We start from the raw sequence: 22,989 nt of genomic DNA, 5'->3' as shown, positions 1-22,989 counted from the left end.
TGTATGAATTCTTCTAATAAGCCTATGTTCCTATTTTGTAGTTGTCCACTTCTGCTCATACTACACAATGTACAGTATGTCCCTGAATGGTCCAAGACTTTAAGATAGCATAACTGGTTAGAACTGGACTGAATAACAAGGACAGATGAAGCTTCTCTATCTTGTCAGATAGGTCTGTTACATTAGATACACACCTAAAAACAACACGCACACACACAGTGTTTATCACATCCCAAGAACATGACGTGGCCAGTGAATGGCCTGTTCATGTCACTAATAACTAGCCAATTATATCCGGTCGCGTGTAAATCCAACCTCTGTAAGATAAATACGAAGAAGATAAATCTGAACTAGTTCCAGAGATCAAGATAAAGATTTCGAGCTAACATCAGTCAAGTTTTGAGAAGCTTGATTTCATATGATTTTGGTCAAACTAGCGTGTTTACGTGTATTTTAACAGTTCAGATTTGTTGGATTAACACAGTGAATTGTCTTTTTCTTTTCTAGTGTCACATAAATCTGCTTTGTCGATCACCAGTTTGGTCGATGAGAACGAAAAGGCGCTTGTTGCTTTTCACCTAGATGCCGCCCTAGCCTGCCTTTTGTTTGTTTTGTTGTACGCAGGAAGCGCACAGTGGGTTTTGCACAGTTTCTGAAAGCTTCTGTCTGCTGCTGCTGGAAATTGAGCTGATGAAAACTGTCAGGCTAAACAAAACCAGGAATGAGCGATTAAATCAAAAGAGCAAGCTGGAGAAGCTGACAGATTTTTTTTTACTGTGATTTACCTCTTTCATATCACACAGTTACTTGATCTGTTGCTGGAACAAAACCATGGACCTTTTAATAAAGATTATTACTACATGTTCACAGCTTCTCTTTGTTTGTGCTCCCTCAATGGATTTTTTTGCTCATGCTGTTACAGCTCAGATTATTTGATCTCTTATGGAGCTTGTTAGTTGAGTCATATTGCCTCTGATTGGCTCTTTAAGGGGTAACAGATGCAGCTAACTGGAATCCTGCCAAACATGACCCATCCCTGAAGAAGTGTTTGTTACCTCAAATTTAAAGCCTTTATGTTTCTGTTTACAATATTGTAAACTGTAACATATAGTGATATATTACTGCCTTGTGGTATTCTGAATTGTTGGTCAGAAAAAAACCCAAAAACATTGTGTGTATGTGAGGAGTGCAGCAAAGAACTGGGTGTGTCTCCATCTGGCAGACAGAAAAAGCAAGTGAAAGAGAGAAGCTGTCTGTTATCACACCACACCCTGCTGACGCAAATATGGCCAATAGTTCTCTACACACCCTCTTATCCCCACATGCACAAACACACACTATACAAAGTTAGTGTATTCTGTTTGAGGTAAACACATACACATGCACAAATACACAAATACTCACACGTGCCCAAACCTCATAGTGGTAATCAGAGCGCTTCTCCTAAGCTCACACTGAATTCAAACCACATAAAGGCAAAACTAACCTCAAACATAAAAGAGTTTACTTTAGAAAACATAAGGTCATAATTCTGTCAGTCAAACTCTCTCAGTAGGGGTTGAATAGTCAAGAAATTGTTTGATAATTCCCAATTTCTTTCTTGAAATACCCATCCCTATTACAATAGTGCATCCTCTGCCAAAAAACTGCCAAAAATTGTACTTTTTTTAAAGTTATAAAGCACGCAGTGACATCAATAGGCTTAGACTGCAACTTGCAACAAACTGAATGAGCAACTAAAGAAACACGACATATTACAGAAACATGACAGTGCAGCATGACGGAGGCATGAGGAGGACAACTTGCGACATTTTTTAATGGAAACGGCTCACTTTGATATGTTGAAAACATAGTTAATGGTATCAAAAAAGACTTATATGTTACACAAAGAAACTTTACAGAACGTAAGCTGGAGCATTGCTTCCCATTGCTATGCTGATGATACTCAGCTGTACTTATCTATGAAACCAGATTAAACCAAAAGGTTGCTCAGACTACAAGCCTGTCTTAAAGACATAAAGACCTGGATAACTCAGAACTGTCTGCTTCTAAATTCAGACAAAACTGAAGTTCTCTTTGGACCTGAGCGCTTCAGGGAGAAATTGTCTAGTTATACAGTTACTCTAGATGGTATTTCCTTGGCTTCTAGTTCTACAGTGAGGAACCTTGGAGTTATTTTTTACCAGAATTTATCATTTGACGCACATATAAAACTGGTTTCTAGGACTGCCTTCTTTCACCTTCATAATATTACTAAAATCAGGAACATCCTGTCTCAGGGTGATGCAGAGAAACTAGTCCATGCATTTGTTACTTCAAGATTGGACTACTGGAATTCCTTGGGCTGTCCCATATATTCTCTGAAAAGCCTCCAGCTGATCCAAAATGCTGCAGCCAGAGTTCTGATGAGAACTAACATCAGAGATCATGTTTCTCCAGTTGAAGCTTCTCTTCATTGGCTCCCTGTTAAATTCAGAATAGAAATTAAGATTCTTCTCCTCACATATAAAGCTCTTAATGACGAGTTCCATCATATCTTAAAGATCTCATTGTAAGGTATTTTCCTAACAGAGCACTTCGCTCCCAAACTGAAGGTTTACTTGTTGTTCCCAGAGTTTCTAAAAGTATAATGGGAGGCAGAGCCTTCAGTTATCAGGCCCCTGTCTTGAGGAATAAGCTGCCAGTAAATGTCTGGGAAGCAAACACCCTTTCCACTTTTAGGATTAAGCTTAAAACTTTCCTTTTTGATAAAGCTTATAGTTGGCTCAGGTAATCCTGAAACATCCCATAGTTAAGCTGCTATAGGCTTAGACTGCTGGGGGACCTCATCTGTCACACCTTTCCTCACTTTGCTCTCTTTTTCCCCGTTTAATTTCTCAAATGATATTATGTACATGTGACATTATTGTGGTTATTAACTTGTGTTTCCCTGGTCCAACAGATATCCTTTGAATGGTGTTATGGTGTTTTTCCCCCCCCTCTCTTTTCTGTCTTCTCAAACCCCAGCTGGTCGAGGCGGATGGCCACCCTTCCTGAGTCTGGTTCTGCCAGAGGTTTCTTCCTGTTAAAAGGGAGTCGTACCTTTCCACAGTCGCCTCAGGCACGCTCAGGACGGGAGATTGGACTGAAGACAAGTTTCGGTGCAATCTGTTGGTTTCCTTAGCTAGGATATTGTTTTTTGAATTGGCTCTGTGTGAATGAATTGGATTATTTTGAAATTAATTAATTGGATTTCACTGGATTATGATTACAATGAATTGAATTCCAATTGGCTTGAATTGGACTATATTATTTAAGTGCCTTGAGATGACAATTGTTGTAGCTCAAAAATTCCATTATTTCCCCATCTAACAAAGTTTCATGAAATTCAGCAGACTTGTTTTCCAGACATCTCACTGACAAACAGACACACAACAATGGTCACACACTTCTGACTTGGCTCTCATCTTTTTGGGAGAAACAGAACGAAAGGATGAAAGGATGAAAAATGTTTCAGACCAGCTCAGCAGGTGAAACACCTTTTTGATCCCATCTGCTGGTGAATGTGGTCGTAACTGATCATCTTCCTTCAGTTTCACATATAAAATGTGTTATACTCCATCAATTTGAGTAGAGTGATATTGAGATTTTTACAGTCAATGAGGGGAAATCAATACATGACCCAAATGCCACACAAATATGTGTTCAGCCATCTTTCTTCCTCCAATGAGATTCTAGACCCTAGGTAGAGGTTCATATCACTGCCGGCCTGGTAAATATCTCTGCTTGCACAAGACAGGGTTAAGTCAACCGCAAGAAATTACAATGAGGGAAGAAGTGACATCAAGCTTCATTTCACAAGAAACTCACATAGATGAAACTTGTATCAACATCATCTATGAACCAAACTGGATTGTTTAGGTTCAATGTGGTTTATCTTACTACGAAGCTGGATTTACATTCATGCCAGAAAACATGCCCCATATTAGACAATCAGGCAACACTTGAAAAGACACAATTTTCCTGTTCAGGAAAAAAACATGGATCATTATTTCAAAATCTCTGAGTTTTACTTTAATATGATGAAGAAAAATAAACATTACATATCTTTTTTTTTTCGAAATGTCAATTTGTGAATAGTAAATCAAGCTGATGTCCTCTTATTGAAGAGTAGATGTCCAGGATGCGGGGGAGAAACAAAATGGAGAGAGCGAGAGAGCATCTCTGTTGAAATGTTGGCTGTGAGTTTCTGTCGATGTTGTCCAGCATGAGAGTTTAACTGTGTGACATCATCAGCTCTACAAAAAGAAAATCCCAACTAATTCATGGAAACTCTGAAGATTTCTACCACTAACTCTGATTCTTCTTAGCCTATCTTCTTTGGGAATATTTTTCTTACAGTGACACTACAGATGAGGGTACTCAGGACCAGTGTTGGTAATAATGGCGTTAGAGTATAACGACGTTACTAACAGCATAATTTTTTTCAGTAACAAATAATCTAACTAATTACTTTCTCATCTTTGCAACGCCGTTGCGTGGTGCATTACAACAATTTGGCTGAATGAAGCGCAAAGTGTCAGGTTTTGGCCACACATCAGCTGCCTGGAGAGAGCAGGGGTGGGGATGATGACGCCGTTGCAAATGAGATGATGATTGGCTGGGTGGGCGGATCATGCCCTGCTCACGCTGTCTCACTACAAGACAGCAAGCCAGGGAAATTCAAAGGTAGTGTCCTCAAACTGGAATTAATTGCACTACTTCTCGCCCATTTTAATTAAAGGCAATAATGTTTCTGTAACATGCACGCTACGCCCAGGAAAAAAGACTTTATCCACGTCCGCCTAAAGCAACTCGAATCTTATGATGCACCTCACATCAACACACGCTAACATGTCACTTGTTGCTGCTGACATATTTATTTATTATATATTTCTATTTCTATGCATGTCATATGGCAGGCTGCAATCGATTGAGTTCAAATCAATACCAAATGTTTTTAAAATACTGTATATAGTGTTTTTATTCTTCAATCACTTAATATAAACATCTTTGATGTCAAAGATGTTATAGAACGTAATAGCATGTAGAACATGAAAAATAACGTCACAGTTACTTTGCTGAGTAACTAATTACTTTTACAGTGAGGTAACTGAGTTACTAACTGAATTACTTTTTGGGAGAAGTCATTTGTAACTATAATTAATTACTTTTTTAAAGTAAGATGGCCAACACTGCTCAGAACATACATCAAATTTGGTGCAGGAAAAGTATCAGAGAACCACTGCTGGTGTAGGAGCTGTGACTTCAGCTCAAAAGCCAATGCATAAGATCTCTAAAATACTTCCCACTGACATCACATTCATCAAGGCAATCTGAAAACTGGAGGCACTTTTGTGTGTGTAACATTATTCCCTACATGTAGTGGACAGAATTAAGATCATGTGGTCATGTGATCATGTGATCCTGATCATCCAAATTCAAACAACTCCGCTGCCTTTTCCAGTTGAATATTATTTGGATGAACTGGTTTGTCAATACTATCAAAGATCACTTTCACAGAAATCCTGCACGTGTGTGAGGATCTTTGAAACTGAACTGGCCTGATTATCTGATCTCTCCCATCCCTTGTCTCTCACCACACACATACACACACACACCCACCACCATTTCCAACCCCCTCTTCACCACTTTCCTTCTCCTCTTCCTCTCCTTCCCCCCACCCTCTCTTTCCCCTCCTATGTCCCCCTTTTCTTTTCTTTGTGGCCGCCTTGGCAGCACGGCCGCCGTTGCCATGGAGACGGGATTCTTTCCCCCAGTTAATGACTGTGCCGTGGTTGGTAGGGGGTCACTCTCTTCCACCACCACCATCATCACCATCACCGGCGCCACATCGGGGTCTAATCTGAGGTGACACGGCCAGTATCTCCACACAAATACACACAAGAAGACACGGACAGCATGTACACTCACACACACACACACACACACACAAGTGTGCCAACACAGGCATGCGGCAAACATTCATTGAGAGGAATGTGAGTGTCTAAGTACGCACACAACACACACATACACAAGCCCCACTACCACACATTCATTCACATAATTCACATCACACATTCCCACTAGAGGCATATATTCCGCCCATACTCAATGCTCCAATAATGAATACACACTTGTAAGCTCACACAAACACTCACATGCATACACACACATACATGCACTTCCTCTCACTTAAACACCCAGTACCCACATGTCGTTTTAGACCATCTGCAGAGGAAGGAGGTCAGCGTGGCTGGATGGGTCAACAGAGGAAAAACACAGGTGCATCACTGTGTCAGAAATTTGTAGATTCTTTTGAAGTTATTCATTACGGTTACATGCAAAGTTGAGCCAATCTACAGTTGCAGATTAACTTGGCCATTTAATTGGACCGCCATCCTTGTCCCAGTATACATACACCAAATGGGGAATCCAGTTTTTCACTTAAGTGCGTTCAACAGCAATGCTGTGGACTGTGTGAGAAAACATTCTAGAGATTCTGCTGCTTCTAACTTTCTCTGTAGTAGATCACGTACATGTAAATATAGTGAAATTCATTGCACATATGTTGTCTATAAGTGCAGTTTTATTGGGAACTCGGCTGCATTAATATGAACTTGTGAGTGGCTGTTTTTATAAAAAAAGATGCACGCTCCTCCTTGTGGTTAGTCTTCGTTGTAATTGGCTCTTTATTTTCTGTGTACTGTCATAGTACGCAGAAAACAGAGATGCGTGTGTAGAATTTCTTACCCATTTGAGCCCAGTTGAGCAGACACATGGAGGAGCATGACACAAATGACACAATGCTTTTCCAGCTTTAACCCAAACTACTGTCTTTCTGAAAAAAAAAAACACATGACTTCCTTCAAAGTTGTTTTTGTGATCAGTGTAAGAAGTTCAAACCTTCATCCTTAACCTTCTTCACTTTAAATATGGTTATTTATTCAGATGCATACACAACAGTTTAAAGCAAATATAAAACAGAATGCTCACAAGTGAAGGTAACAACACTAGCAAGTATAATGTAGAAAGTACACTTAAATAAAATGATGAAAACTATGATAAATGGATCTAATACATTTTTGTATACATCATTTTTTTAGGTTCAGAAATTTATCGCAAGCAAAATTTGGCTTGAGAACATCGGATTAAAAAAGTATCAATGAGCAACTCTACAACAATTTGACCATCAAAATGCCTGAGGATCCGTTGGTGGGGGGAATCAAATTAAGAAATCAAGACTCTTTAGACACTTTTCCATCTTAAGACTGTCCTTATCTATGTGAACATTCTAGTTTCTGTTTTTAGGAATTCCTCGACACAGTCATAATGATTTGTTAACTCTTGGCTGTAAGTTAAGTTTTAGATTAAATATGAAATCAATTTTACACAAATCATTGGTTCTATTAAAACCACTCATGCCAACCCCGATTCCATGGAAGGAAGTCACAATAGGTTTTCACTGATATGATCTCCAGACTGAGGATGTGTGTGCGTAGTTGTGTGTTCTCTGTGTCAGAGTTCTCTGGAAGCATGAAATGTTGACAATAAACTCTATTCTGAGTATGCTATACTTTTATACTCAAAACACATTCACGAACACTAAATGACAGACCTAAAGGAGTGTGCACCTGAAGGTTTGATGTTTTTGTTTGTTGTTACAGCTCAAATGCTGCTGCTATGGAAAAGATACAAAGAATACTCAATAAAACATCAAGAATGGACAAACATTTGTTATCCTGTCATTGTGCTGTAAAGTTATGTGAATTAAACCATTTACAATGGATGCAAGCACACAAAAAACTTTGATCAGGTCTTACAAATGAGGTATAAATTGCTTGTATTAGTAACAAATCTATCATCTGTTTCATACAAATTGAGAATGACAGCAAGTAAAGAAAAGAAAAAGCAAAGGAGACTGAGAAAAAAAAGCAGACAAATGAATGACAGAACACAGGAAAGTAAAGAGACATGAGCTATTACAAACCACAGAGTGCTGTCAAAGCAGAGCTTTCAAAAGCAGCAGCTCATGTCACAAAAACCCAGAGGTTTTATGAACTTCAGATGAACTTAAACTCTGTTTCCCCTGTAAGAGCTTGTATTGTTTACACCAGAGGACTCGTGGCGTCATAAACTGTCGCCACGCCTGTCTCCATTAACAACACTGACACAGGCCACCACCCTATAAAAATCACTAACTACTGCTTGACAAACCCGGTAGCCTTACACCTAGCAGTGGAACAGTCAGTAAGCTACTTAACAGACTAAACAGTCACGCATGTACTGTAGCCCTCAGGTTTTGAACACTTTACATGGACATGTGAGAGCAAAAATGCCTGAATCTAATTTCAGCTTCTCTCTTTTTTATTTTTTATAATTTGATCACCTTTTGCATGGAAATTATCTTTTTGGTTAATTGTCAAATGGGTTCAAGAATTGCTGCAGCTTAAAGAGAAGAAAACTGGACTTCTTTTTCGGTTCTTGAAAGTTCTGAGAGTGGAATTACCTTCACTTTAAACAATTAGGATATGATTTAAACATATTATGGTTGACAGAGAATTTATTAAGCAGCTCTTAATATTACTTTTCACTTTTTTCCCCCCAATTTTGAGGCCTGGTTAAAGGTCCACAAATTAAAACAAGACATTTCTAATAATGATGGTTTGGACTTCATGAAAGTTCCATTTCCTAGTACAAAGTAAAAATAAATATTAAAAAAATCTATTTTTCTTGTCACATAATTATTTCACTAGTGGAGAATTTCCATCTACCAACTACTAATAGAACAGCTACAACCACCACCAGACATCAATATCTAAACAAGACTAATATCATTGAATATTTTCTCATACGGAGGACAGTGGAATCCGATCTGAGCATTTAGATCGTCTCTCGGCCTATTAAGAGTACTGTGCTGAAGCTGAGACGAAGTAAAGATAACCAAAGGCAGAGAAATCCCAAGCAACTGAGAGAACGGTGAGGGAAAACCAAAACCAACCACTTTCCAGAGGCTTTAAAGTTTTATTAGACAGACACAAAGACACAAAAACAGTGACCCCAGATCTGTTCTCCTGCACAGACTAGTAAATCTGTAATATCTTTCAGCTAATAAAGTTTGTTTTTTATATTTTGGCTAGGTTTGTGACAAAACTTAAAAATAGTAAGAAAATGAGCTTCTTCTTTTTTTTAAATTGTCGGTGGTAATGTAAACTAATGTAGCACTGTTTTTTTTTTTTTTTGGGGGGGGGGGGGGTTACAATAAAAGCTGTAAATGAACCAAAAGCTTCTTTTTAATCATTTTCTGCAGCTGCTCTGAACCTCAAACAGAAACTCTTCAGAATTTTATATTCACAGTCATAAAGATTTTTACATGCATGCCACAAACTAGTTTTAGCCCCTTTTTTCTTCTAGAACAATTATTTCATGTGTAATACAATACTGTGGGAAGACAATACGGTTCTGCAGTTTAATAATGAAATAAATAGATAAATAAATACAGTGAGCACATTAACATGACTATAGAAAAACAAATCTGCAGTTTTTTTTCAGTGCAGATTTATTTGTCTGAACAAAATCATATAAAATATAAACTTCTAAAAAAACAGACTGACAAATCACATATGACAAATGACATATGCCTAGGTGTTTAGGGCCTAGGTTCTCTATAGATGTTGGAAATGGATGGGATGCAGTTTTTTTAATTAATAATTCTCTTGATATAGAAGCTTATTTTTTGTTTTGTTTGGCTTCTTGCTAGAATAACATTTGATACAAATAATAATACATAACAAAATATATAAATATATATATAATTCATGACATTTCAAATATATATATAGATAGATAGATAGATAGATAGATAGATAGATAGATAGATAGATAGATAGATAGATAGATAGATAGATAGATAGATAGATAGATAGATAGATAGATAGATAGATAGATAGATAGATAGATAGATAGATAGATAGATAGATAGATAGATAGATAGATAGATATACAGTATATCTATCTATCTATACATATATATATATATATATATATATATATATATATATATATACATATATATATATATATACATACCAGTCATATTTTACTTATTTTCATGTTGCCCATGTCTTTCTTTGCTGTGCACCGTAGCACAGACTTTATCATACATCGTGTCAGGTAGCACCTCCAGTATCTCAGGTTTGCAGTTTGTCAAGATAAGGGCACAATCATGAATCATACAAAGACGACAGATTAGGACATCAAGCCAGACTGAGTTAAATTGTCACTTCAATGTACAATCAACACAGATGGGAACTGGGCTGGCCAAGCTGTTCCGAGGAACTTGTTTGGGTGTGTGTGCATGTGTGTGTGTGTAAACAAGTTTTCCATTTTTACTTTTTCTCACTTTCCATTCTCCAGATTTCAACCATCCACTTGTTCTGCTTGTTATGCCAGTGATGGGTGGACCAGTTAAACATGGAAAGAAAAAGAGAAGGCAGAGAAAGACAAGACAGAGGCTCAATGTGTCTTTCATCCAGCTGACAATGCTTTCTGTGAAAATCTATTATCCAGCCAGCCCAGCCTTTTATTCCGATTAAATTGTTCTTAAATACCACACAAAATAAAGTTTCATGGGCAAAACAGAGCAAAGGAATAGGCTTCCACAAACTGAAGTGAGTGCCTGCAGTTTTTTGCACTCTAACATTACAGTCTTAACCTTTTTAAAGATTGCGATAGGACTCATGGCTGAACTTATTCAATTCATTGGCAGAAAAACAGCATCTCTTCGGAACTCTTCATTCATTCACAAATAATCAATAGTTTTGGGTTTCAGATTTTAATCTGCACCTTTTTATGTTTTACATTATAAATAAATATATAAATATGTTTTACACTGATAGCATGACGGACATGCAATTTCATGAGGTCACTTTGAACAAGAAACTGCCATCTTCTCACAACTGATTAATCCTCAGCTGCCAAATCTGAGATAAAGAATGACAAAGTCATTTTCAAAAGTCACAGTGAAGAAAACGGTCAGAAAGATTTCTGTGTCAACTGAAAATAGATGGATAAATCAGTCCCTGCTTAACAAAAGGGCAAAGTAATCCTCCCCCAAAAATGAATATGCTTTTGTTCACAGGTTATCTGACTGAGACTGGAATGGATGAAACACAGAATTCCATTCTCTTCTCTTTCAATAATTAGTCAGTGGAAGCAACATTTTGGTCAGCAGATATTTGATTAATTTCAGTGTCATCTCCAGATGGTGTAAATGTGTAGATTGTAGTGGTGAAAAATATGGAGGAGGAGGATGGTCTGCAACAGACAGAGCTGCAGTGAGCTTCTTATCCTCGTACTGCGGCACTCTGTGCACCCTGTAACAGAGTCAAATCACGACTTGAATTGGATCCCTGTTTCATCAATGACTAGCTGTTTACAGATCTGACTAATACTGCACTACTCTAATTCTGAGAATTTATCTCAGTAGCTGTATCATTTCAAAACAACACCTACTGTACGGGGGTGTGATGCAATCCAAATATTATTACCATGAAGGTAGCCTGGACGTTTGTGCAGTAACTTTACACTCTAGTGACAGGATAAAGAAAAGGTACTTCTTCTTTCCAGGCACTCCTAAAAAACTCTCTTGTCCAGAGTTAAATCCTCTTCAAGGTGGTGAAGACTTTGGGATTCTTTACAGATCAGCTGAACAACCCAGTATCAACACCCACTGTCAGAGAGTGGATCTAGCAAGGCTCTTCTAGTATTTGTAAGGAAGCTTCAAAAGTTTTCATTCAGAACTTGGCTTGATTTTTGGTATCATGACAAAAGAATCTCCCTCCTCCTCTCTGCTTTGCCTTCATCACATAAACAGTACCGTGTCTATAAATAGCCCTAAAGCCCTGGGGCAGGCTAGCTTGAACAGAGAGCCCAGCAAATACAGAAGAAGAAAAAGGAGACACACCGTGATATCACCAACAACTTCACTTCCCCCTCTGCACGGTTTGGCTGAATCCAGGACAAGAAACCCCTCCTCAGGACACTGTGAGACTACAGTGCAGCAAATGAGCAATGTTTCCACCTGAATACTGCAGCGTGGACCAATCAGCATCAACATCCAGCAACATCCTTCATGCAACACCATAGTCGGTTGACACAGGAAGTCCCTCGCCTGTCTGCTGGTAACATTACACCTACATGGCTCCGATCGACCATCTCTTTTCAGAACCATGAAAGTTCATTTGTTCTTCAAACACATCTTCCTTTCCTCCTTCTGCAAACTTCTCTTTGCATACTTTAGTTCCCCAAAGCCTTTTTCTCTGACTGACCATTCTCACATGTAACCACAAAAGCATGTGTAAGATTGGCTGCTGATATTTAGGATGATGACTGCAGCTGGCAATCTGGTTCAGCCTGGGGGTGTTAGATCTGTCTGACATCAGACAGAGGATACTCTAATTTTTTAGATAGAAAATGTGTGTTTCTAAACGAGTTGCTACAATAACACAGTTTTATACAACAGCATTAAGCTGCATTAGATAAATGAGGACCAGGTTAGGTGGACACCAGCAAAATTTTACTTTGTGCTTTAAAAAAGTGTTCAAACAACTGCTAATGTGCCTATCAGCTCCCATGATGGCCTAGAAAGTCATCTTACAAAACCAGTTCATTCATTCAGGGTTTCAACCAGGAAGCTACAATATATTGCAATACTGAATGTTCTTCTAATTTGCCAGCATTTCCCTTCACCTCCTTCACTCACATCTTAGCCCCCTCCCACAGAGGATGTGAGAGAGAGATGAGCCAAAACCGGTTCTTTCTTTCTAAGAAGATGATGAAATATGTCCCAAATGTGAGGGTGTGGCACGTTGTAAACTGTACTCGAGTCATCATCTGCACTGTAATTAAAATCTTCAAAGCCTTTATTGATTGTTTATGATAAAAACCTGGTTAAATTATGCAGCTGTGTCACACATCATATCAGCTTTATAATGGGTTAAAATGACGGCTCCAAAATGAGGATTTTCCATGATGTCAAATGCCTGTCACCTTACCCCCTCTCTCCTCACATCTGTCACCGCCTCCTCTGCTCAAATCTTTGGAGGGAGGGATGAAGATATGAGGAGAGGAGAAGAGTGAAGGACAGGAATCAAGGATGTAAAAATTAGGAAATGGAATAAGGGGTAAAACTCAAGGAAAGGAATTAAGGATTTAAAACTGAAAAACAAGAAAGACAGTATGTGAAGAACATTTGAACTTTTGTGTATCCACCTGACACTGTTTTTCTTTCCAAATTGGCTGCAAAGAAACCCCCATCTTTGTAACATCACCACTCTTCCTGCAATAATGAAAAGTTATTGAAATGCTTTAATATACTGAGTATACTGGGTCATGCCTAGCCTGAGTGACATTGCTTACAAGTGTCTTGATCTTCCAATAAAATTAGGCTGATTTGACTTTCAGCCATCAAGTCTTCGGGATCTCACTATCATTGATCTCATCTGTCTCACACACAAGCAGACAGGCAGCCGGCAGGCCAACTAACCACTTATCCCCTCAGCTGGGTTGGTTCACCATTAGGATACACCTGTGCGCGCACACGCACACGCACACGCACACACACACACACACACACACACACACACACACACACACACACACACACACACACTCAGTTCTGGTTTAAACAAGCCTTAGTGAGGAATCAAGTCTGTGCAGGAAGATCAACACTCATCCCTGCTAGTCACTCTTGCTGTTGATGATTGCGGAACTGAAGCTCATTGTACCACTGCTCACATAGTAAATTAGTCTGAATGGGAGCATCACATAAAATAGAAAACGGTCAGCTGGTCAACTATCATACCTCCTCGCCACCTAGAGAACACAGATGCTTATTAGAGCGGCCTGAGCTCAGCCAGTGAAGCATGAGCCTCTTAATCTCCAGGTCACAGGTGCCTTTGAATTACAAATGCAGCCCTGGATACTTTCATCAGTTCAAAGAACACATGCCACATTCTTATTCATTGTGGTCAGGTTTTATATTTTAACTATTATCTCGCCTTCATTTAGGGGTTTTTCAGTATTAAACATTCAACTGTTGCAAACAAATGTTTTTACTGCTGATGGAAACAAAGGCACATTAAAAATCTTATTACAAACTACAGATTTTAGATTTTCAAAAATTCTCAAACAACAAAGTCATCTCTCCTTGAATAACTGTCCAAACATTTAGAATAAAGATAACTCTATTATGCAATAGTCACTGGTAAAGACCTGCCTGCATGAACATGAGTATTTTCACAGACTCATATTTTTCTATGCACTGGTGCCTAACGTCCACATTTTTAGCCACAGCGAACAAATATCTAGTGAGAAAAAAAGAAGAAACAATTCAGAATTTCGAGAAGGGATTTCAATATTTCCCCGTGTTTTCATGTAGACGGGGTAGTTTTGGTTTTTGGAACAACTGTGGATTTCTATTGTTCTGGAGGTGTTTTGCTTTCCATTTTGATGGAGATTTCAAGTAAACAATACAGTGTGGGTAGGAATTATTTTAAAAATAAGGGAAACCGTGTCAAATATCCATGTTTGTGTGGACAAGGTCTGAATCACTGCATTGCTCATACACATCACTGCTCAACTTTTTCTAAGCAATCACCACCATTGTGCAGAGTGACACACCTTTGAAGAAGTGGCGCGAAGTAGACTAAAAAGGGACAGCGGAAACCCAACATGTTTTCAGAACCTGACATGTTAACCTGATATTTAAAATCCTCCGTAGCTGCTGGTAAAAACAACTCTTCTGTGCCAAACCAAACCCTCAAACCACCTGCATTTCAGTTGAAGCTAATGATTAACAGCACATTGAAACCAACAGAGAGCATTTAAAGAATGCTTCCTGAAGGTTTCATGAAGATAACAGTTTGCAAGAACTCTTTCAAGGGATATTTTCTGGTAAATCTTTTTGTTGAAACTTTACAAAGCCTTTAGGGAAGAGTGTGGAAACAGGTCTGTCTCTGCAGGCATCTGTGTGACCCATTACAACCCATGAGAGTACAATCATTGCAAATGTTACAAATGTATCAAACAGCTCAAAAGTTAAACTGATCAGCTGAAACGGGATAGTTTTCTGTGTGTTGGGTTAGCGCTGTTTCCGCATTGTCGCTGTGTCATTCTCTCTGCAGCATCACCTACTGTTCAGGACTAAGACTGCAGCGAGTCCAGAGCACCTAAAGAGCAGCTAAAAACGGTTCAAAGTTCACACGAGCACTTCAGCAACAACCATTGTGTCCAGCATAAAGTGAGCTCATGCACTAACACACTATTGTACTACTATGTCTTGGCATTGACTGTATATAAAAGAAAGGTGTGGTCGCAGAGGTGCCAGACATGAAACTACGGCACAAGTGCCATTAAACACAACACCACTGACAGCTGCTAGTTACTGGTTGCAAGACCTCCTCTGCTCCAAAAGATCCAAATTCAAAAAGCTTCAACTTCTCTCATATGAATTCTGTCAATCATTTTTTTTCCCCACAAACGGTGATTCATAGAAAATAATTCTGTAAATTAGCAAAGATTTGGCCTCAAATGTAAGCATTTTTGTCCAGTCAGGCTGCAGGCAACACTCTTCAGCTCCAACCTCACTTTAGGCTCAAAAAGACTAAGATGCTAACAGCTGGAGGCTCCAGGCTTTAAAACAACAGTTCCCAAACCAATAGACGACATCACAGTGGCTTTGTCCAGTTTTAATATACAATCTGTGTGTATGGAATTATCTTTTAAAAAAAAAAAAAGTTTTATAGCATCTACATTTGAATTAAACTTTTGCTTTACACAAGCAACTGTATTGCAAGTGTTCAGTCCAGGATCCAGTCAGTGCAGAAATAATTGGGCATTTCTTAGTTCAGCTGTGATTATAACATATAACATCTGGGTAAAAATAACTCCAATTATTACTGTGCATGCTGTGCTGCAAATCACACTGTTGGAAATGGGGCAGCTAAGATCAGTAGTTCGATTCTCGGTTTCCCCCGTCCGCATGTCAAACTGTTCTTGAGAAAGATGCTAAAGTACTCACTATGGATACGTACTAACGGTACAGAAGCTGGCTCTTTTTTACGACCAGTTGACAACTGCATACTATTGAGGACACTATGAGTGACTGATAGTTCCGTTTAACTGATTAGATCACAAGTTTTATATGAAAAAAATAATGATACACTGAAATGCATTTTAAAGTCAAAACATGCATAAACACCAGCATCACTGCTGATGTAAAAACAATTTTTATGTAGATTTAGTTTAAGATAATGATCAATTCCAAAAAAGTTTCCCTTTTCATGAAACACAGAGAACCTGCTAAACTGCCATTGGAAGAGAACTATGAAGGCTATTGTTAAGGCTGACAGCAACTGTCTTGTTCTGGTGCTTACAGCCATCTATGTCCTTCTGACAGCTTAATGCAACACGTGGCTGAATGTGTACTGTGCAAAACATTTAGAAACTTCACAGGTTAAGAGTCCTTCCTGTCACACAATCATATCAGTGATCAGTCCAAAATTCATGATGTGTCATGCCAACCTCAAACAGGCAGCAACATCTTTTGGAACTATCTCCAGCAGCAGAGAGTAAGGCTACGGCACAGCTTGATGTCAACATGACGGATTCAGTCTGGGATCACATGAAGGAGTAGAAGACACAACAAAAAGTCCTCAGAGGAAATGTGGTAACTCCCCCGCGATGCTTTGAAAAATATCTTCAAAAATGTTTTATGATAAAAAAGCTTTCATATTATGTATTAATCTGAATATTGGGTTAACTTATTACAGCTTAAGTGAAAATGGCAAGTGACTTCCTTTTAATGCCCAAGTGTAGTGCATACAGATGTGGGAAAAAGTACACCATCTTTCAGTTTGAAGGTTTTACATGTGTGGACATACTAAAAGGTTTGCTAATCTCACAATTAGGGAAATACAACTTCAGATGAACAACATACCTTATCAGTGCTATTACACCATACCATGCTTTACTGAACCAAAAACTAAGCCAAAATGCAGAAGCAGTGTGAAATATTAAGTCCACCGAATGATTCAGTACCTTGTAGAATGACATTAGCAGCAATAACATAGTCTTTCACATTGTTGTGGGGGTATTTTGGCTCACTTCTCAGTGCACTATAGTCTGACAGCATTTGTTTATGCACAGCTCTCATAGGGTCTCATCACAGCATTTCAATCAGGTTGAGGTCTGGACTTTGACTGGACCATTGCAACACCTTGATTCTTTTCTTTTTCAGACTTTCTGCTGTAGATTTTCTGCTGTGTTTGGGATCATTGGCCTGTTGCATGAACCAGTTTCAGCTTTGTCAGTCAGACACACGGCCTCACATTTGACTTCAATACTTTGGTATCCAGAAAACTCCATGGTCAACGAAATAACGGCAAGGTACCCATGTCCTGTGGCTGCAAAACAAAACCAACTCATCAGCCCTCCACCACCGTGCTCGACAGTCTGTATGAAGTGTTTGTGCTGATATGCTGTGTTTGGTTTTCTCCAAACGTGCTGCTGTGTATTATAACCAAACATCTCCACTTTGGTCTCATCTGCCATGTGGTTTGTTCAGATGCAGCTTTGCAAACCTAAGCTATGCTGCCATGTTCTTTTCAGTGAGAAGAGGCTTTCTCCTTACTCTTCCAAAACAAGCCATACTTATTCAGTGTTTTTCTAACTGTACTGTCATGAACTCTAACATTTAACATGCTAACTGAGGCCTGTAAAGTCTGAGATGTAGTTCTGGGGTTTTTGCAGTCTCTATGAGCAATGCACTGACCTGGTGGTGAACTTGTTGGGATGTCTACTTCTTGGAAGATTGGCAACTTTTTTTTCCCAATTGTGAATAATCTTTCTCTCTGTAATATGATGGACTCCAAAAAGTTTGGAAATGGCCATATAACCCTTCTCAGATTGATGGGCAGCAACTATTGTTTCTCTAAGATCATTGCTGATGTATTAACTCCTTGGCATTGGGTTAACACACACCTGAATGTTCCAGACCACCAAAATGACAGCGCTTCTATTTTATAGAGGAGCTCACATTTGCGAATGATCAGTTTAACCACATACAGTTGATTAGCAACACTTGGCTGCTTCTTAGCCTCTCAAGTTAAGTGGAAGCATTAAAGGCGGACTTCACATGCATAATTACTCAAAATTACATTTGAGGTGTTGTTGTTCATCTGAGGTTGAATTTATTCAATTTAAGGCCTGGTAAGGACCTGTTTTTTTTTTTAATATGTCTTAATGTCCTAATACGTAAAAACCTTACAATTTAAAGAAGGGTGTACTCTGTAAGTGAGGCTGACACAACATCCTGTATCTCAATAATCAAACTTTGTTCAGCACAGTTAATCATTGCCTCCCATGTGGCATTAGCTCTGTCTAACTCTATCTTTCTCATACACATACCAAAAGCAGACTTTGTATTCAAGTGCCCTTTGCTACTGATGCCCTGCCCAAGACCGTATGGTTGACCCTGCTCTCACATCTACACCACTGCTGATCCACTCATACTGTGTATAAACCCCAGAGCATGCTCAGTCATGCCTCTGTGGTGCAGGATCATTGCTATCAGTTATCCACAGTTCCAACAAAAAAACAGCTTAGAATATGATGAGAGTTTTTTTTTTCTCCCATGCATCAAAAGCTGTTATCTAGGTAAGAGGTGAAAGTAAAACACAGAAAGTAAAAAGAAATATATACAGTGCTCCAGTCAAAACATCCTACCTGCCGTTTTTCTATAGTTTTAGATCAGTTCTTAATCCGTGAGCCCAACTAATGGAACACCAAGCACAGGCTAAAGATATACGGTACAAAGCCATTGACTGATGCTTTTACTTGTCCTTATTGTTGTTGTTTATCTCTAAGAGGAAACCCTACTACAGCATTCAATTGTCTCGTTTGTTTGGAACAAACTTATACCAAACCTCATAAATCTACAAAAAAAAAAAAAATCAATGATATGTTCACAGGGCATATGCAGATACAGTATGTGAAGATTAAATGTAAAGAAAGTCTTTGACCTATCAAGATAAACTGTTAGTTGCACTGCAACTAATAAGAAAAACAAACTGAACTCTTTTCTTTTTCATTTCCATGGCTGAGAATGACTTCTCTCTAATTAGAACTTTTTAGCTTTGAACTTTCATTCCAAACAAGTTTCAGCCTCAAATATCTACCTGTAGAACAAGTAAAAACACAGAGTAATTAAATTCCACTTTAGCAAGAACTCTTAGCACTTCTCGAACCAACTGAAGTGTTGCTTATTAAGTGCAACAGTGACAGCAAATTCCTGTAGATTTACTGCATTTGGAAAATTAAGCGCTTGTGACTCATGCTGTTGTTCATATACATCTTCAGAAATAGTATAATGTGGCTCATATCCCTCTCTATTTAATGGTTTCGTTTGATGCTAATTATAAGTTGACTGCAACAACACCTTGCTTAACTTTTTTAAGCGAGGCTAAAAGCTTCTTTCTGAACTGATTAAAGTATGGTTTTCAGTCACAAGGCCACAGGAAGAGCTTTTGGTTTCCCATTTATGTTTAAAGACCTTCATTGAGAAAAGTAGTCACATGTTTGCCCTGAAGTGCAAAGTACTTTGACTATTCATCCAGATTTTACAAGAGGGGAGAAGAGGGCAGAAGACGTAAATTTCTGGAAACCAGTATTCTTGTTGAGAACTAAAACAACATATGCCTGTATCATGTGTGAGGTAACGCAAAACTTCCTTTTCGAGCACGGTCAGCAGGAAGACACAATGCTGCGTTGATTTCAACTTCCACAGAAGCCCTACCCTTTTTTTTGTAGTGCACTTCCCCTACCTGCCTTAGTCTGTCTTGGCCTTGCAGTTATTTTCAGTTCCAGTTCACTGACAGTTGCACAAACACCACGAAAAGAAGTGTTTTTCAAATGTGAAAATTCAGGAGCTCGTGAGACAGATAATACATGTATCTGTTTGTAAAACTATCATAAGAAACATCTAGCAGGAAGTCAAAAACAATCCATCTCCAACCATCAAACAAACATCTCTTGAAATGGAACTGAATTAAAGTGAGGAAGCACTACTTGTATCCGACAGATTTTTCACAGCTATCAAGAAATGAAAATGACCTTAAAGCTATATCTAACACAACCTATAAAATGGTACCATTCACAATATATTTAATATAATACACAGATAAAATAAATTGTCATATGTACATCAGCCATGTTATAGGTACAGTATCATAAACAAGTTAAAATGTAAGAGTTTTTAAATCTTTTTGTTTCTGTTTAAAGTCACATGAATACAATTGGGCTGCTGTAGTGTCAGTGTCAAACAAATCAACAAAAGATACCCAAAAATACACTGCAGCCAAACAAACTAAAACAGGAACACTGGCTTCTGTGTCTCAGTGTTCACAGGCTAAGTGAAAAACCAAATTCTTACATCAAGTCCTTACAACGAGCTGCAGATGTCTGAGTTTGCTGTGTAGTGTACTTTGCCATCATTTAACGTAAACGTGAGTTAAAGCAGCCTCTTCCTGCTGCTGTAAGGCAAGTTTATGCTCATTGTAGCAGAGAGGGAGGAAAGCATTCAAGTGGATCCATGTCTACAGGCATCTGTAAGACCCATAAAAGCCCAAGAAGGTGCAATTACTACAGATGTTACAAAAACATCCATTACTAATGAAAAGTCAAACAAATAAGATGAAACTGTGCAGTTATGTTTGTGTTTGAATTGAGTATTTCCTGTACAACTCCTACTACTGTTATTCCTGCTGTGTAGTGGCCATTTTTTCAGTAAGGATAAATAGGGTTAAAGATGAAGTCTGCAGTGAGTCCAGAGTGCTTCAATCACCGGTATAAATGCTTACGGCGCTGCACTGATGCCACAACTTGCTGGCACAATGACTGATGTATAAAGCATAATCAGCTCATAAGTCAAGCCCAACTTCCACAACATAACATTCAAGTTTTAAAGGTTCGATATGCAAGCTTTTAAACCTTAGAATGGCAGAAAACTGTCTGCTGTGTAAAAACATAACAGTGTGACGATGTTATTAGCAGACAGAAACATCTTTCACCTTCTTGTGTGTCTCATAATCAGGGGTTTAGCTAGTGCAGCAATCAGTCACATATGCATGATAGTACATTCAAGTCCCTGCAATGCAGTACAGACCAAACCAAAACCCAGATTTTCCTGCACCGAATAAACTATGTTCTTAAACAGGCCATTCATAAACAGAGGTAAACAAGCACAGTCTGAATTTGCTAAGAAATCTATGAGATGAATGACTGGCTCAAAGTTTGGTTTCACTTTAGATTCTGGCTCTTTTTGTTTTGGACTGAGTTTTTTGATGTTCCAGAGCTACAAACAGTGGATTTCTGAGGTCCTGTCTTGGACATTGAATACATCATATCGCCTTGATCAGTGTTTGGACTGCTGGTCAGACAAAAAAAAAAGCAATCTAAAGATGTCACCTGATCTCGCTAAGTTGAGTCATTTTTACAGTAAACAATAAACTCATGATATAGAAAAAAATATCATCAACAAAAAAAGTGACATTGAGACCTTTACTTAGATCATTCTTTCGTCACCAACGCTTCATGATGCATTGGTTGAAGCCAACAAACAAAAATAAACAGGCCCACAGCAATGCTGCTGGAAGAAATCTGAATAAGCAGTGGTGCACACTGCTAGAATCAAACAAACTCACATTCATACATCTTAGATTTAACCACTGCTCAGCCATGCATATTTACAGATTACATTCTTATTGAGGAGAAGCTCTCCATCATCTACCTGCAAACCACCAATCAAACAGATGTGGATCTCCAGTGATGATGCTGCTAGCTTTTAGCTGTGTGTCCCATGTTTGTGTGATCATGGCTTCTTTTATTTATTTTGAGTGTACTGCTAGCCTAACTGACACACAAACGTACTTTGCTAAAGCAGCGCTTATTTGGCGGTAGAAGTCAGCTGCAGGGCCTGTACAGAGAGAAAGTGGAAGCAGTGCACCTGGCTGCTTCCCAGGGTTGAGTGTTTATGTGTTTGAAAAAAAAAAGGCTGCTGGCCCTTTAAAAGCTAAGATGGTGTCCTACAAGCTGCAGTTGCTGCCTTCCGTTTCCTTCCTGCCTCCCTGAGATCACAGAACATTTAAAATTGAACCTGAACTAACATACCACACAGAGAGAAAGCCAGATAGAGAGGAGACACAGAGGCTTCCGTGTTAGCCGTGGAAATGTCAGGACTCTCTGATGTTCTCTCAATGCAATGAGGTCACTGTTCCAGTAATTTGCAAATTAAACTACCTTATTGCAAGGATGCACTTGTCTGTTACACTTGTCACATGTCAAGCTGACAATGTCAGCTCTGCTTGTGTACAGGCAGATCACCCACACAGGTAGATGTCTCGTTCTTCCCACTGAGCAGGGCAAAGCCAATAACATGCACTTACTTTCTTGTTACGGGTCTCCGTGTGCATCTCTGTTGCCGGAGCGGTGCAGCGGCCGAGGGGTGGAGCAGCAGGAGGGGGTCGGTCGGGGCTTTGGGTGTAGCACTATCTGAATAAGAACTGTCAGGGAGAGAGGAGGGTTATGGGGGGCTCGTTTTCCACCTTTACAGTAAAATTTCAGGATATAGGAGCACGATCCCTGCCTCTTCCAGTGTATCTTTTCAGTTCATATCCGCGGCGTCGAAGGATCCCTGTGCTCCCCCCAAAATCGGCAAGTCTCTCTGTGTCTCTCCCTCTGTGTGTGTCGGCTTGTTGTTGCCGTGTACTCAAGGGCTGGGCTCTCTCTCTCTGCCTTTTCCTCCTCCGCCTCTCCCTGCTTGTGACCCCACCCTGCGTCCCCACCCCTCATCTCTCTGTCAGACAGGAGCTGCGCAGACCTGCAGAGGAGCGGAGCGGAGCGGACCGGAGCCGA

General features: G+C 39.1%; 1 protein-coding gene across 4 annotated transcripts in view; it reads right to left on the bottom strand.

The window, feature by feature from the left end:
- Positions 1-22,619, bottom strand: part of klf8 (Kruppel like factor 8) — a 76,861-nt gene extending 54,242 nt beyond the window's left edge. For all 4 annotated transcript variants that reach the window (XR_011909356.1, XR_011909357.1, XM_072374899.1 and 1 more), the window contains exon 1: positions 22,521-22,619. Coding sequence is in view for 2 of the 4 variants with exons in the window: in XM_072374899.1 (XP_072231000.1) it covers positions 22,521-22,547 (27 nt within the window). In the remaining 2 variants the exon portion in view is untranslated. The remainder of the gene's footprint in view (positions 1-22,520) is intronic.
- Positions 22,620-22,989: the final 370 nt, after the last annotated feature.

The sequence above is a fragment of the Leuresthes tenuis genome, unplaced genomic scaffold (assembly GCF_036924035.1).
Source record: "Leuresthes tenuis unplaced genomic scaffold, fLeuTen1.0.hap1 SCAF_21, whole genome shotgun sequence".
NCBI lineage: Eukaryota > Metazoa > Chordata > Actinopteri > Atheriniformes > Atherinopsidae > Leuresthes > Leuresthes tenuis.
The sequence above is the reverse complement of the archived record's forward strand: the minus strand, read 5'-3'. Positions and strand labels throughout refer to the sequence as shown.